Here is a 14,574-nt window from a genome sequence, read left to right as displayed (position 1 = left end):
GGACCTGGGCTTCTGTAGACGCTGGGGAGACAGAGGGGCCCTGAAGCCACCTGCTTGCAGAAGGGAGGCTCCCAGGCCTGGTGCTGCAGGGCCCGCTGTAGGGGGATGGTGGCAGGATTGGGAGGCTGGGGTCCCCAGTCTGAAGACAGCCCGATGGGGAGGGTCACTTGCCCTTTCTGGATCACGAAGTGACATGCAGTCTCCCCCAGGTAAAATGAGCCAAACAGTTCGGATCTCTGAGCACGTTGCTCCCAGTCTTAACCATTCAGTGAAGGAAGAAAGAACTGACATCTTAGACAGTTTTATGAATGGGAGTTGGAGGTTTTCCCATTTATCCATCGGGACCTCGGCCTCCCCTAGAGCTGAGTGTCGTGAGAGCACATCGCCACAAGGGGGGGCGTGGGACACATGGACTGGCCGGGGTGGGTGGGTGTCCATGAGTGGGCGGGGTTGGGGGCGTCACCCCCAGCAGATGAATGGAACAAGTGTATCCCCCAGGACCGCCAGAATCTAGGGTTTGCATTTTTTGGCTGGGGTAGGGAGTGAGATTTGGACGGTCAGGGGACATGGGTCCCACCCCCCACCACGCCGAGACCCCCGTGCTTGGCTGGTGGGAATGAGTTGATGCAGGTGCCATGTCCCTGTCTTGCCTCCCAGGTGTGGTACAGAGAGGACGTCAGCCACTCCAACCCCGAAGGGTCCTCCTGGTCCCTGCTGGACACCCCCGGGGAGGTGGTCCAGATCAGCTGTGGGCCCCACGACCTCCTGTGGGCCACACTCTGGGAGGGGCAGGCCCTGGTCCGGGAAGGAATCAACAGGAGCAATCCCAAAGGTGGGCAGCCCGGCCCTCCCGCCCGCACACCCTGTACGGGGGAGAAGGGTGAGGGTCACTTGCTCCCCAGCTGTCCAGGCTGATGGGGACCACTGGGGGTTTCCTGGGGGCCCGGTAGGAAGTTCCTGGTCCGTTGTGGAGCCTCCTGGATCTGAAAACGGGGTCATGCACGTCTCGGTGGGAGTCAGCGTGGTCTGGGCTGTCACCAAGGACCAGAAGGTAAGACGGGGATGCTGCACCGAGTTCCTTAAAGGCTGTTTTCTCTTCTTGCAAGTGTGGCCTAAACAGCAGGGCATGGTGGTTCATGCCTGTAATCCCAGCACCTTGGGAGGCCAAGGCCAGAGGATCACTTGAGCCCACAAATTTGAGACCAGCCTGCGCAACATAGCAAGACCTCATCTCTTCAAAAAATAATACAAATTTAAAAATTAGCCAGATGTGGTGGGTGCACGCCTGTGGTCCCAGCGACAAGGGAGGCTGAGGTTGGGGGATCACTTGAACCCAGGGGTTGGAGACTGCGGTGAGCTGAGATCACGCCACTGTACTCCAGCCTGGGCGAGAGAGCCAGACCCTGTCTCAAATTAAAAAAAAAAAAAGAAAAACCCGGGCCGGGTGCAGTGGCTTATGCCTGTAATCCCAGCACTTTGGAAGGCCAAGGTGGGCAGATCGCCTGAGGTCAGGAGTTCGAGACCAGCCTGGCCAACATGGCAAAACCATGTCTCGACTAAAAATACAGAAAATTAGCCGGGCATGGTGGCGGGCACCTGTAATCCCAGCTAGTTGGGAGGCAGGAGAAATGCTTGAACCTGGGAGGTGGTTGCAGTGAGCCGAGATTGCACTACAGCACTCCAGCCTGGGCAACAAGAGAGAAACTCCATCTCAAAAGAGAAAAACCCATTAGAATAAATCTGGCACCAGCCGAGCACCATGCAGTTTGTTGCTGAAATCGTTGCCAATCTCCAGGACGTTTGGTGCCATAAAATCCTCCTCCACCCACACCCTGGTACCCAAATGCAGCAACTGAGAGTGTCACCTAATAGGCTGCAACATTTCGAAGAATCAGAAGCAAATTTCCTGAAGCCCTCGGTTAACCGAGCGCCTCCCCTTCCTCTAGTCAGTGCTTGTCTTCTGCATCTTATCAGCGGCAAGTCCAGTAAAACCAGCCAATTTCCGACCACTCACGGGGTTTTCTAACTGCTTGTCAAGGGGGTTTCCCTGGCCCAGGGGATGGACGGCCCACACGTCTGCATCTGTATCTCCAGTGCTGAAGTTTCCGGAGTCTGAGGCCACTCCCAGCCCACAAAAATACAGACCAGACTGTCCCCCACATTGGGTCCTGGTCACCCCACTTCCCAGGGAGCACAACTTCCAAATCCCTCATATAGCAATGTGCCACTTTCTTTGGATTAAATGGGCAAAATTGGATTTCTTTTTTTTTATTTTTTAATTTGAGACAGAGTCTCATTCTGTTGCCCAGGCTGGGGTGCCGTGGCACAATCTCAGCTCACTGTAACCTCCACCTCCCGGATTCAAATGATTCTCCTGCCATGGCCTCCCAAGTAGCTGGGATTCCAAGCGTGCACCACCACACCCGAATAGGATTTGTAGTATATTTTGGTAGAGGCAGGATTTCACCATGTGTTCAGGCTGGTCTCAGACTCCTGACCTCAGGTGATCCACCCGCCTCGGCCTCCCAAAGTGCTGGGATTACAGCCGTGGGCCACCGTGCCCGGCAGCATCTCAGGAATTCTAATAGCACAAGGTCTCCAGTAGGTCTGAGACTAACGGGGCCTCACAGGCCACCGTGGAGAATGTATCAGAACAGCCCGGATGGAATGCCGGGCGGCAGGGTGGATGGAGCACGACCAGCGGCTGAATCGCAGAGCCACAGGTAGTCTGGGAAAATCTAGTGGGAGTGTGTGTATTTTTACATGTTGACATGAAAATACTTCGCTTTAAGTTTAAGTATTTCTTGAAGTACTAAGAATAGACCCAAGATAGGGGTCTCATGTTTTCTAAGAATGAGCTTTTTAAAAACTAGTTTTCCTAAATAACATTATTAAGGCCGTTGTCTTTCACAAGGACCAACTCAATTCAAATAAAGCAGCCTTTTCCAAGCATTAGGCTGGAGAATGGGCAGGCAGCTGCCAGGACACGTGTGGCTGAGGCCAGGGGACCCTCGGCCCTCATGGGACAGTGCCAGGCGCAGGAGATGCGGCCGGGATGTGGGAAGAGGGATGTGGATCGTGGATGGGGGCTTCCTTCCTAAATGATGTGCGACTGCTCATTTGTGACATGACCAAAGGATCATATTATTCACTTGTTCTCCCTGAGGCTCAAACGAAGGAACGTGTGTCTCCCTGGCCCTCCAGGAAAGCACATTTATTTCTGACTCCCCCAGGTGTGGTTCCGAAGAGGCGTCAACTCTCACAATCCCTGCGGCACCAGCTGGATTGAGATGGTTGGTGAGATGCTGATGGTGAACGTGGGAATGAACGACCAGGTGTGCACGGGGGTCCGCAGCTCCTGAACAGCAGGGGTCTCAGGATGGAGGCTCCTCATGCCACAAAATAGCCCGGTGGCCCCTTCCCACTGTAGGAGCTCATGATGGCGGTACAGCGGGGGTCCTGGCACCTCTGCACGCTCTCAGCCCACGAGGATTCCCAGGGGCTGGTTCTGCCAGGGTCCCGGGGCCCTCACTCGGGTCAGTTTCCTAAGGCCTCAGAGTCATGAGCACAGATCTGGCCTGACAGGTGGCAGGAAGGGGTTCCTGGAGACTAGAAGGTTTCCTTGAGAAATGTTGAGGTGAAATCAGGTGCGATGGTCACCAAGTAAAGGATGAAGCTGACCCCTAACATGGACTCCGAGGACGGAGCTTCTCTCCTTTTTTTTTTTTTTTTTTTTTGTTTTGAGACAGAATCTTGCTCTATCACCCAGGCTGGAGTGCAGTGGCACCATGACGGCTCACTGCAATCTCCGCCTCACGGGTTCAAGTGATTCTCCTGCCTCAGCCTCACGAGTACCTGAGATTACAGGTGCGCACCACCACATCTGTCTAATTGTTGTATTTTTTTGTAGAGACAGGGTTTCACCATGCTGGCCAGGCAGGTCTCAAACTCCTGACCTCAAGTGATCTGCCTGCCTCGGCCTCCCAAAGTGCTGGGATTACAGGGATGAGCCACCGCGCCCAGTCAGTGCAGCCTCTCTTAAGAATCACCTGCACAGTTTCACAGTGTGGCCTTCTCAGAGATAATGAGGATTGGGGACTTTTAAGACTCAAAGAGTGGGCTGGGCACCATGGCTCACGCCTGTAATCTCAGAACTTTGGGAGGCCGAGGCAGGTGGATCATCTGAGGTCAGGAGTTCAAGACCAGCCTAACCAACATGGTGAAACCCCATCTCTACTAAGAATACAAAAATTAGCCAGTATGCTGGCACATACCTGCAGTCCCAGCTACTCGGGAGGCTGAGGCAGGAGAATCGCTTGAACTCAGGAGGCGGAGGTTGCAGTGAGCCAAGATTGCTCCACTGCACTGCAGCCTGAGCAACAGAGCGAGACTCTGTCTCCAAAAAAAAGAAAAAAAAACACTCAAAGGGTTCAGCCCCTTCCTGTCAAGGAGAGCCCCCCACTCCATTACACTGAGCAAGAAGTTGTTTCTGAGGTGCCAGGCTTCCCTCTGCTGCCATGCCCTCCTCCCACCCACCCTGGTGGCACAGCACCCAGAGGCTGGGGGGTGACAGGCACCTGCTAGTGCACAGGGGTGCTGAGTCCAAGATGACTCAGCTGAGCCTGAGCTGAGCCTGCCAGGGCTAAGGGACAGAGATGCCTACCTAGCCAGGCCACCTGAGCCCTTTAGCAAACCTTACTTCTTACCCAAAGGCAGAGGGTAGGATGCCTACCCAGAGACCTTCTCCATGGAAAGTGAGGTCAGAATTAGAGTGGTTACTTTGCATCTTAAAAAGCCACGGCCAGGTGTGGTGGCTCACACACGTAAATCCCAGCACTTTAGGAGGCTGAGGTGGGAGGATCACTTGAGCCTAGGAGTTTCAGACCAACCTGGGCAATATAGTAAGACCCCATCTCTACAAAAATTAAAAAGTTAGCCAAGTGTGGTGGTGTGCACCTGTAGTCCCAACTACTCAGTAGGCCAAGGCAGGAGGATTGCTTGTGCCCAGGGGGTCGAGGCTGCAATGAGCCACGATTGTACCACTGCACTCCAGCCTGGGTGACAGAGTGAGATCATGTCTCTAAAAAAAACCAAAAACATTCCGGGCGCGGTGTCTCACTGCCGTAATCCCAACACTTTGGGAGGCCGAAGTGGGTGGATCACCTGAGGTCAGGAGTTTGAGACCAGCCTGACCAACATGGTGAAACCTCCTCTCTACTAAAAATACAAAAATTAGCTGGGCGTGGTAGCACGTGACTGTAGTCCCAGCTACTCTGGAGGCTGAGGCAGGAGAATCGGTTGAATCTGGGAGGCGGAGGTTGCAGTGAGCTGAATCACGCCACTGCACTCCAGCCTGGTGACAGAGCAAGACTCCATCTAAAACAAACAAACAAAAAAACCTTAGCTGGGTGTGGTGATGGGAGCCTGTAATCCCAGCTACTTGGGAGGCTGAGGCAGGAGAATCACTTGAGCCCTGGAGGCAGAGGTTTCAGTGAGCCGAGGTTGCGCCATTGCACTCCAGCCTGGGCAACAGAGCAAGACTCTGTCTCAACAACAAAAACAAAAACAACAAAACCAGGACCACTTCTGAGTTCACGGGGGCATCTGCTTCCCACCAGAGGGCACACGCAGGACAGGGAGGCAGGTGAAACTCACTTCCTAATAGAGCGTCCCCGAGCCCCGCCACTTTGCCTGGACCTAGTCACCTTGAAACCCCGGCTCTGCCTGAGGACAGGGAGATGGGACCAGGTCGCAGCTTCTCCTGAGCCCCCTTCCAGCATTTGACTTCTGTGCCCACCACACAGCCCCACCATGGACCTTCCCAGCCCACACACACCTGCATATGGAGGACCCTGCCCGCATTCTGCAACCCCAGGAAGCGAGAGGAGCCCCCGGGCCTGCGCCCCGCTTCCTCAGAACAGAGCCTCTCTCTTCCAGGTGTGGGGCATTGGCTGTGAGGACCGAGCTGTGTACTTCCGGCAGGGCGTCACCCCCAGCGAGCTCAGCGGGAAGACCTGGAAGGCCATCATCGCGGCCCGAGAGTGTGACCGGTCACACTCCGGCAGCTCGTCTAGTCTCCTCAGGTGACCAGGGACGGCAGGCTGTGCAGGAGCCAGGCTGGGACGGGCTGTCTGAGCCTAGGTGGTCACGTCCAGAAGAGTCTGCCACCTGCCCCACTGGGTCCCGGGACTTGTCCCAGGCAGGAGAAAATGGGTCTTCACTCACAAGAGCCACAAGAGCCGAAGCCCTCCTGCCTCGGTCCCACAGAGAGGGGGTCCTGGGGCAGCCCAGGGTGGCCGCTGGGGGTGTTGCACACACTCCGGGTTGCTGGTGGTGGCGCTGGGAGCAGGGTAAGGCTGGGCCATCGTGATGGAGGTTAGGCTCGACCCTGACGTGGGTTGCCCCATTGGGTCCAAAGGCTGAAGATCTGGGGCAGAAACAGTTCTCTGCAATAGAAGTAAAGACCCCTCTGTCCAGGGGAAACAAGGATGGGACAGAGGGGCTCTGCCTAGCCTGCAGTGGTGGTCTCAGACCCAGGCACCTGGGTTGCCTGGAGGGTTTGTTCAGACTTTGATCTCCGGGTCTCACCCCGAGTTTCTGTTGGAGACTTAGTATTTCTCACCAGCCCCTGGGTGATGCTGCTGCAGTTCTGGGGTCGCACCTGGGGGTCCGTGGGTCTAAAGAGCGTGGACAAGCCCCAGCTCTGCCCACCGGCCGTGAGAGCACAGGCAGGCGACTCCGTGGATGAGCTGGGGACAGCTCAGCTCTGCAGTGGCAATGTTCACATCACGGGCGTGGATGGAGATGGCGCTCAGGGCCCGGGCTCTGCAGCCGTCCACGTTCCCACCTGTAGCTGTGACCCTCCCCAGTCCCTGGTCCACACGCCTCTGTGCCCTGAGCCTGGTGGTCGCCACCCTGCTGTGCTGTCAGCCCAGAGGGTCAGGGAGGATGGCCAGGGCAGGCGTTTGCTCGTGTGTCACCTGAGGGTTTAGTCTGCTCAGATGGTAGGTGGCTTTTTGTTTTGTTTTGAGACAGTCTCACTGTGTCATCCAGGCTAGAGTGCAGTGGTGTGATCATGGCTCACTGCAGCCTCAAACTCCTGGGCCCAAGTGATCCTCCCACCTCAGCCTCCCAAGTAGCTGGGATTACAGGTGTTCACCACCACACCTGGCTAATTCTTGTATTTTTAGTAAAGATGGAGTTTCACCATGTTGGCCAGGCTGGTCTTGAACTCCTGACCTCAAGTGACCCTCCTACCTCTGTCTCCCAAAGTGCTAGGATTACAGGCGTGAGCCACCACACCCGGCCAGCTGGTAGTTCTTTTTTTTGTTTGTTTGTTTTTTGTTTTGTTTTGAGACGGAGTCTCGCTCTGTTGCCCAGGCTGGAGTGCCGTGGCGCGATCTCAGCTCATTGCAGGCTCCGCCTCCCGGGTTCACACCATTCTCCTGCCTCAGCCTCCCCGAGTAACTGGGACTACAGGCGCCCGCCACCACGCCCAGCTAATTTTTTGTATTTTTAATAGAGATGGGGTTTCACCGTGTTAGCCAGGATGAGCTCGATCTCCTAACCTTGTGATCGGCCCGCCTCAGCCTCCGGAAGTGCTGGGTATGAGCCACCACGCCTGGCCCCAGCTGGTAAATCTTTTTTTTTTTTTTTTTTTTTTTTTGAGACAGAGTCTTGCTCTGTCCCCCAGGCTGGAGTGCAGTGGCCAGATCTCGGCTCACTGCAAGCTCCGCCTCCTGGGTTCACGCCATTCTCCTGCCTCAGCCTCCCGAGTAGCTGGGAGTACAGGCGCCCGCCACCTCGCCCGGCTGGTTTTTTGTATTTTTTAGTAGAGACGGGGTTTCACTGTGTTAGCCAGGATGGTCTCGATCTCCTGACCTCGTGATCCACCTGTCTCGGCCTCCCAAAGTGCTGGGATTACAGGCTTGAGCCACCACGCCCGGCCAAGGCTGGGTCTTTTATAAAGAAAAAAGGTTTATGATCAGGCACGGTGGCTGAAGCCTGTAATCCCAATACTTTGGGAGACTGAGGCCAGTGGATCACTTGAGGTCAGCGGATCACTTGAGGTCAGGAGTTCAAGACCAGCCTGGCCAACATGGTGAAACCCCATCTCTACTAAAAATACAAAAATCAGCCAGGCGTGGTGGTGGGCGCCTGTAATCTGTCAGCTACTCAGGAGGCAGAGGTAGGAGAATCTCTTGAACCTGGGAGGCGGAGGTTGCAGTGAGCCAAGTTTGCACCACCGCACCACAGCCTGGGTGACAGTGAGACTCCATCTAAAAAAAAAAAAAAAAAAGAGAGCCGGGCGCGGGGGCTCAAGCCTGTAATCCCAGCACTTTGGGAGGCCGAGACGGGCAGATCACGAGGTCAGGAGATCGAGACCATCCTGGCTAACACGGTGAAACCCCGTCTCTACTAAAAAATACAAAAAACTAGCCGGGCGACGAGGCGGGCGTCTGTAGTCCCAGCTACTCGGGAGGCTGAGACAGGAGAATGGCGTGAACCTGGAAGGCGGAGCTTGCAGTGAGCCGAGATCCGGCCACTGAACTCCAGCCTGGGCAACAGAGCGAGACTCCGTCTCAAAAAAAAAAAAAAAGAAAGAAATACTAATTCCAGATCTTCATCCTCAGGTATATTGATGTGATTGGTCTGCAGGGTGGTGCAGGTGTCAGCTTTCTGGAAGCAGGTGCTGACGTATATCTTGCACAGAGAAAGAGACAGTTCAGAGAGGTTCTGACTTGCCCGTTTCCACAGGCAGTGATGGTGGAGCACGCTGGAACCTGGCCTGCCTGGTAGCACCTGTTCCCCTGCAAGGGAGTGACAGGTCTGCCCTGATTTGTCCCTAGTGCCGGCTGCTTCTTCGGTGACGAGGTGAGGGGCAGTGGCGAATCTGCCCCCAGCGACACCGATGCCTCCTCAGAAGTCGAGAGACCGGGGCCTGGCCAGCCTCTCCCTGCAGAGCCTCTAGACGATTCCAAGAATCCCACGGGGAGCTCAGCCTCGGGCCCAGGGGCTGGCAGGACTGCAGAAGATACCGTGGAGGATACCTGCCCAGCCGAGGGCAGCGGGGAGGCCGGACCTGACACACACCCCGGCCCCGCCCTCACCCCAGCCGAGCTGCCCTGGACCAATATTGACCTCAAGGAGCCCAAGAAAGTGCCCAGCCACTCGGCCGCTGGCTTCCCCGAGACCACCAGCCTCTCCTCGCTGGGGCTCCTCCCGCTGGGCTTGGAGGAGCCGTACGGGGTGGATGACCACCCGCTGTGGGCCTGGGTATCGGGAGGCGGCTGCGTGGTGGAGGCATGTGCCATGCCCAGGTGGTTCACTGTCCAAGCGGGTAAGGGTTCCTGCAGGGCCTGGGGGCAACCACATGGCCAGGTGCCCTGGGGGTGTGGGGTGTGGGAGGAGGCCGGGGTTGGGGGGCTCAGGCAGGCCTGCTGTCCTCCCTGGATGCCTCACTGTGCTCAGCAGCCCTGAGCCAGACGTTGGGCTCCTCTGTGGCCTCCAGAGGCCAGCCTGAGGCTGTCAGGACCTGGAAGCACAGTGGCCAATACCTCTTCCCCTGTCTGCAGCCCATCCCCTGGGCTAGCAGTGGTGGCCGCTTTCCAGGCTGAATTACTGGGGGAGAGCAACTTGTCCGTCAGGGCGAAGGGTGGAAGGAGGCTTAACAGAGAGCGTAGCTTTTGACCTAGAAAGGGCTGATTTGGTGGAGGGGAGCGCCGTGGCTTCCTGCCCAGCTGCGGGCAGGACGGTGCCCCGGCCCTGAAGCTCTGCCTGCCCCACAGGCCTGTCTCCCTCGGTGCAGACACTGTCCCTGTCCATCACGCCGGCCCAGACCGCCGCCTGGAGGAAGCAGATCTTCCAGCAGCTCACAGAAAGGACCAAGCGGGAGCTGGAGAACTTCAGACACTACGAGCAGGCTGTGGAGCAGGTGGGCACCCCGGTGGCCACGCACGCTTTTTTTTTTTTTTTTCCAACAATCATTCATTGAGCGCCTGCTGTGTACCAGCTCTGAGAGAAACAGATGGATGCCTCCATGCCGCTGTCCATCCGTCTCCCACGCAGATGTAGGCATAGAGAAAGGAGCTCAGGGTTCCTTCGTCCATCCCGAAGACTTTGGTTCGGGCCCCGCTGTGTTCCAGGCTCATTGGAGGCCCTGGGGACCCAGAGATGACAGCAACCTCAGAGGGAGGTGGGTGGGGATGGGAGGTTGGCCAGGGAGGGGAACCACGGCATCCTCTCCCTGCTGGGGGGACCTCCGGGCGCCCAGGGGTGCAGTGTGTGATTGCAAGGAGTTAGCACGGAGGGCGGCCAGAGACCCCACCCCTGGACCGACCCTGCTTCTGCCCCGCTGTCCTGTGGCAGAGCCAGGCCCTCAGAGGCTCATAGTCAAGTGTGGGGGTGACAGGGAAGTCACACAGAGCGTGTGACCCTCCTCATTCCAAGGGCCGCTGGACACAAGCAGGCTGTGGTTTGGGTTCTAGCTCGCCGCTGGCTCACTGTGTGACACCAGGCCAGGCACAGAACCTCCCGAGCCTGTTTCCCCATGCAGAAGGCGGGCTGGTAGTGCCCACTGCCCGGCTGTTTGAGAGAGAGGAAGTTGTACAGAACAGCCCTGGCTTTCAACCTGCTGTCGGGTGTCCAGCAGCGTCACCGTTGTCATTAGCCTGGGGGGAGCTGGGCTGAGAGCTTGGAGTGCCAGGTGGGCCCTACCCCAGCCCTGCCTCCTCCTCTGGGCACCCCCGGCCCCGCTCTCCTCCCCTTGCACCCCGGGCCTGCCTGTGACGGTGTCCCCTGCCCCGGCCTGCGCAGTCGGTGTGGGTGAAGACCGGGACGCTGCAGTGGTGGTGTGACTGGAAGCCCCACAAGTGGGTGGACGTGCGCGTGGCCCTGGAGCAGTTCACGGGGCACGACGGCGCCCGGGACAGCATCCTCTTCATCTACTACGTGGTCCACGAGGAGAAGAAGGTGCCCGCAGGTCCCACGGAAGATGGAGCCAGGGAGGGGACACAGGGCTGGGGTGTCAGGGGAGGGGTACAGAAATGGGGGTGCCCAGGGGAGGGGGTAAAGAAATGAAGTACCAAGGGAGGGGGCAGAGCTGGGGGTACCCAGGGGAAGGGGCAGGGCCAGGGGTGCCAGGAGAGAGGGTGTCCGAGGGCAGGGTCCCAGGGTGAAGCACAGTGAGGGTCGCCCTCCAGAGGCCTCCTGCCCTGGGTGACAGCCCTGCCGGGCGCCTGCTCTGTGAACAGTACACCCACATATTCCTGAACGAGGTGGTGGCGCTGGTCCCAGTGCTGAATGAGACCAAGCACTCCTTTGCCCTGTACACCCCCGAGCGGACACGGCAGAGGTGGCCGGTGCGTCTGGCCGCCGCCACCGAGCAGGACATGAATGACTGGGTGAGTGGGCAATGGTCCCCTTGGGCTGGGGGAAGGGACAGCCACGGTGGGGCGGCCTGGCCTGGCCTGCTCGGCAGTGACCAGCGTTGTACCACAGCAGCTCGCCCTGCTCAGCCTGTCCTGCTGCGAGAGCCGGAAGGTGCAGGGCCGCCCGTCCCCGCAGGCCATCTGGTCCATCACCTGCAAGGGGGACATCTTCGTGAGCGAGCCCAGCCCCGACCTGGAGGCCCACGAGCACCCCCTGCCCTGCGACCAGATGTGAGTGGGCTGCACTCCGGGTGGGGCCTGGGGCCTGGCCTCACCCAGAGCTCATGGTTACAGTAGGGGGGTCCAGAAGACTGGAGTCCACGCAGGGCCAAGCTTCTCGCTGACCAGCCAGAAGCACAGCCACTGGTTCCCAGGCCCCCAAGTCCCCTGGGCCTGTCCAAAGACCCCAGGAGGGGGAACCAGAAGCCCCACCGGGCCCAGGGTGGGTCAGTGCCGCCCAGGAGCCTCTGCGCTTCGGGAGGAATGTGGAGTGTGGGTGAGGGGTGCAGTTCTCCACCCCAGGGGGCTTCCAGGCCCTGGCAAAGCAGCCATGTCTCTACACCTGCCCAGGGTACAGACCCGGTGCTCGGCCACCTCCAGCTCCAGCTGAGGCCCTGCTGCAGGGGCCGCCCGGGGCCTGGGGGCAGAGAGGAGAGAACCGCTGGGGGAGGAGAGTTTGGGGGCATAGTCAAGGCAGAGTTGGTGGTGTTTGAAGTCCAGCGGGAGTGGGCGGAGAGAGGATTTGATGTTTGGCACTGGGAAGTGCCGGTGGAGATGGGACCCGGGGGACCCAGGGTAGCCAGGCTGGAGCGGGGTGAGGGCAGGGCTGGACGCACAAGCCTAGGAGGCATTGTTCTGTTGGGGACATTGACAGCCGCAAGGCGGGGCTAGGCAGGTTGGCTCACACCTGCAGTCTCATCACTTGGGGAGGCTGAGGTAGGAGGATCACTTGATGTCAGAAGTTCAAGACCAGCCTGGGCAACATAGCCAGACTCATCTCTACCAAAAAAAAAAAAAAAAAGCCACAAAGGGGCAACGAGTTTCCCTGGGGGAGTCTGAGCTGAGTCCTGAGGAGGAGGACCCAGCTGCGGACATGTGGGCTATGCATCTGTCTCCTGTGGGACAGAGAGGCTGCCCCAGGGGGTCTCCCCAAGCCGACGAGGTCCTGGGCTTCATGACCTGTGGGCACTGGGGCTGGGGACGTAGTGAGCCAGAAGCCCTGGCTGCAGGAGAGGACAGCAATATCCTGTCAGGATTCAGACCACCTCTGGTGACAGTGACAGTGACAGGGCCTCGGCCACAGGAGGCTGACCTGCACCAGCTGCAGCCTGCACTCTGCCCGTCCAGGAGGCCATGCGGTGGTGGCGTCGCCTCCTGCCGACACCCTGGAAGCCCAAGGGCTGTGCTGTCACTCATGCAGAGGATTAGACGTCACGTCTGGCTCTGCTGTGTGACATTCAAGCCTGGCTGCACCTGCCGCCGTGGCCAGCCCGTTCCCCCAGGTCCCAGACCCCAAGGGGCCCTGTGAAACACGCCGCTGGCCTCACCCCCTCCGTGTCACCGTGGGGATGAGGTGGGTGGGTTCCAGAAGACTCCCAGCCCGTGGAGGGGTCTGACCCACACAGCCACAGTGCCAAGACCCTGCACCTCTCGTGGGCTGAATCTCTTTAGTGTTGATTAATATGAACATGGAGGTCAGGCAGGGTGGACGGTCTGTGCTTGGAGACCGAGGAGGGCTGGGAAAAATCCCAGAACCACGGGAGGCCATGGAACAAGATGGCAGCCAGGCAGGGTTGAAAGGTGGGGCCTGAGGGGTTTCCTCCTGCCCTCTCCCATCCTTCCAGGTTCTGGCGGCAGATGGGAGGCCACCTGCGGATGGTGGAGGCCAACAGCCAGGGCGTGGTGTGGGGCATCGGCTATGACCACACGGCCTGGGTGTACACAGGTGGCTATGGAGGTGGCTGCTTCCAAGGTGAGGGCAGCCCGTGGGCTCCCCCGCCCGGAGCCTTTCTGGGCGTTCTTTCCTCTAGTCCCCGTCTGGGTTCCCTGCCCAAGGCCAGGGCTACTGTCCCAGTGTTCACAGTTGGCTAACAGCTGGCTGACAGGTGACCTTCACCACTGCCAGCCTCCACCCAGGATGGTCCCTGCCAGTACCCCCCGCCCCGAGCTGAGGGCCTCGAAGGTTCCAGAGAGGCAGCGGCCAAGGCCCCCCAGCGTGTCCGGCCCCTCAATTTCAGGGCGTTAGGTGGGCTTTTCCTTCAGGGTAGGCACTCGCTGAACTTCTGTGGACCCCCAAATTCTAGGCCAGGGTCCCTCTGTTCCTACTGGAAAACGAAGGCAGAAACGGACACTGAAACGGGGCGTTCCAGGCCACAGTCCACACGCCCCACGGGGGAACAGCTAAGCCCAGAGAACTGTGGTCTCCTGACACGTCAGGAACGCGTATCTGAGCAGGCTTTCCAGCTTCCCTGCGTGTGAGGCAAGAATGGCCTCTGTCTTCATGTCACAAGTGAGGGAGCCGGGGCTCACGGACGTTACGTTGACGGTCCCAGGTGCCCTCGGTAACACAGTGAGCTGGGTGGGCCTCAGGCCTCCCTGGTGCTAAGTAGGAGGGCAAGGTGGGAAGAGGTGCTGCAAGGGTGTGGATGGGAGGTTTGATGCACAGTGGGCTGTGCTCGTCAAGGTTGTGCAGTCCCAGAATAATCACAGGCCCGGAGGCGAGAAACCCAAGCCAGGCCGGCCCCGTAAGATAAGCTCAACACGACTGTTTGCCCCTCTCCGCTGACCTGGCTCCAGCCCGCCCTCCCGGCCTCTCCGGGAATCTGTGCTTCAGACGGAACGCCAGAGTCCCAAGCAGAGCCCATGTGGCCTTGGTCCCAGCAGCCACCTCTCCCCGCAGGCCTGGCCAGCAGCACCAGTAACATCTACACGCAGTCAGACGTGAAGTGTGTTCACATCTATGAGAACCAGCGCTGGAACCCTGTGACAGGCTACACCAGCAGGTAAGTGGCACAGGTGCCCAGCCAGGATGCTGCCTGGCACAGGCCTTAGTCCTGGCAAAACCAGGACAGTGGCATCCACCGTAGCGTGGAGTCCAGTAGAGCCTGGCATCAGGTCCCTAGCAGGGAACTAACCGGATCTTATC

General features: G+C 58.7%; 1 protein-coding gene across 3 annotated transcripts; it reads left to right on the top strand.

Annotated features, from left to right (window-relative positions):
* The first annotated feature begins 6 nt into the window (after positions 1-6).
* TECPR1 (tectonin beta-propeller repeat containing 1) lies at positions 7-14,568 on the top strand. 3 transcript variants are annotated; one of them, XM_026449446.1, is made up of 11 exons: positions 7-832; positions 951-1,051; positions 3,234-3,335; positions 5,938-6,083; positions 8,850-9,340; positions 9,789-9,934; positions 10,816-10,971; positions 11,253-11,402; positions 11,500-11,660; positions 13,274-13,401; positions 14,329-14,568. In XM_026449446.1, the coding sequence occupies exons 1-11, from the start codon at positions 625-627 to the stop codon at positions 14,433-14,435; spliced, it is 1,896 nt and encodes a 631-aa protein (XP_026305231.1). In that variant the 5' UTR covers positions 7-624; the 3' UTR covers positions 14,436-14,568. The 3 variants fall into 3 exon arrangements, 2 of the variants coding, with proteins under 2 accessions (XP_026305231.1, XP_026305232.1); XM_026449447.1 differs by having other exon boundaries at positions 444-832; positions 11,503-11,660; XR_003307275.2 differs by lacking the exon at positions 11,500-11,660.
* Positions 14,569-14,574: the final 6 nt, after the last annotated feature.

This window comes from Piliocolobus tephrosceles, chromosome 8 (genome assembly GCF_002776525.5).
Source record: "Piliocolobus tephrosceles isolate RC106 chromosome 8, ASM277652v3, whole genome shotgun sequence".
NCBI lineage: Eukaryota > Metazoa > Chordata > Mammalia > Primates > Cercopithecidae > Piliocolobus > Piliocolobus tephrosceles.
This window is presented reverse-complemented; position numbering and strand designations above follow the sequence as displayed.

Coding starts and splice junctions, on each gene's coding strand:
- TECPR1 (XM_026449446.1), top strand. CDS start 625: ATGCAGGTGCCATGTCCCTGTCTTGCCTCCCAGGTGTGGTACAGAGAG. Junction 6,084..8,849: donor AGCTCGTCTAGTCTCCTCAG/GTGACCAGGGAC, acceptor ATTTGTCCCTAG/TGCCGGCTGCTTCTTCGGTG. Junction 13,402..14,328: donor TGGAGGTGGCTGCTTCCAAG/GTGAGGGCAGCC, acceptor CTCTCCCCGCAG/GCCTGGCCAGCAGCACCAGT.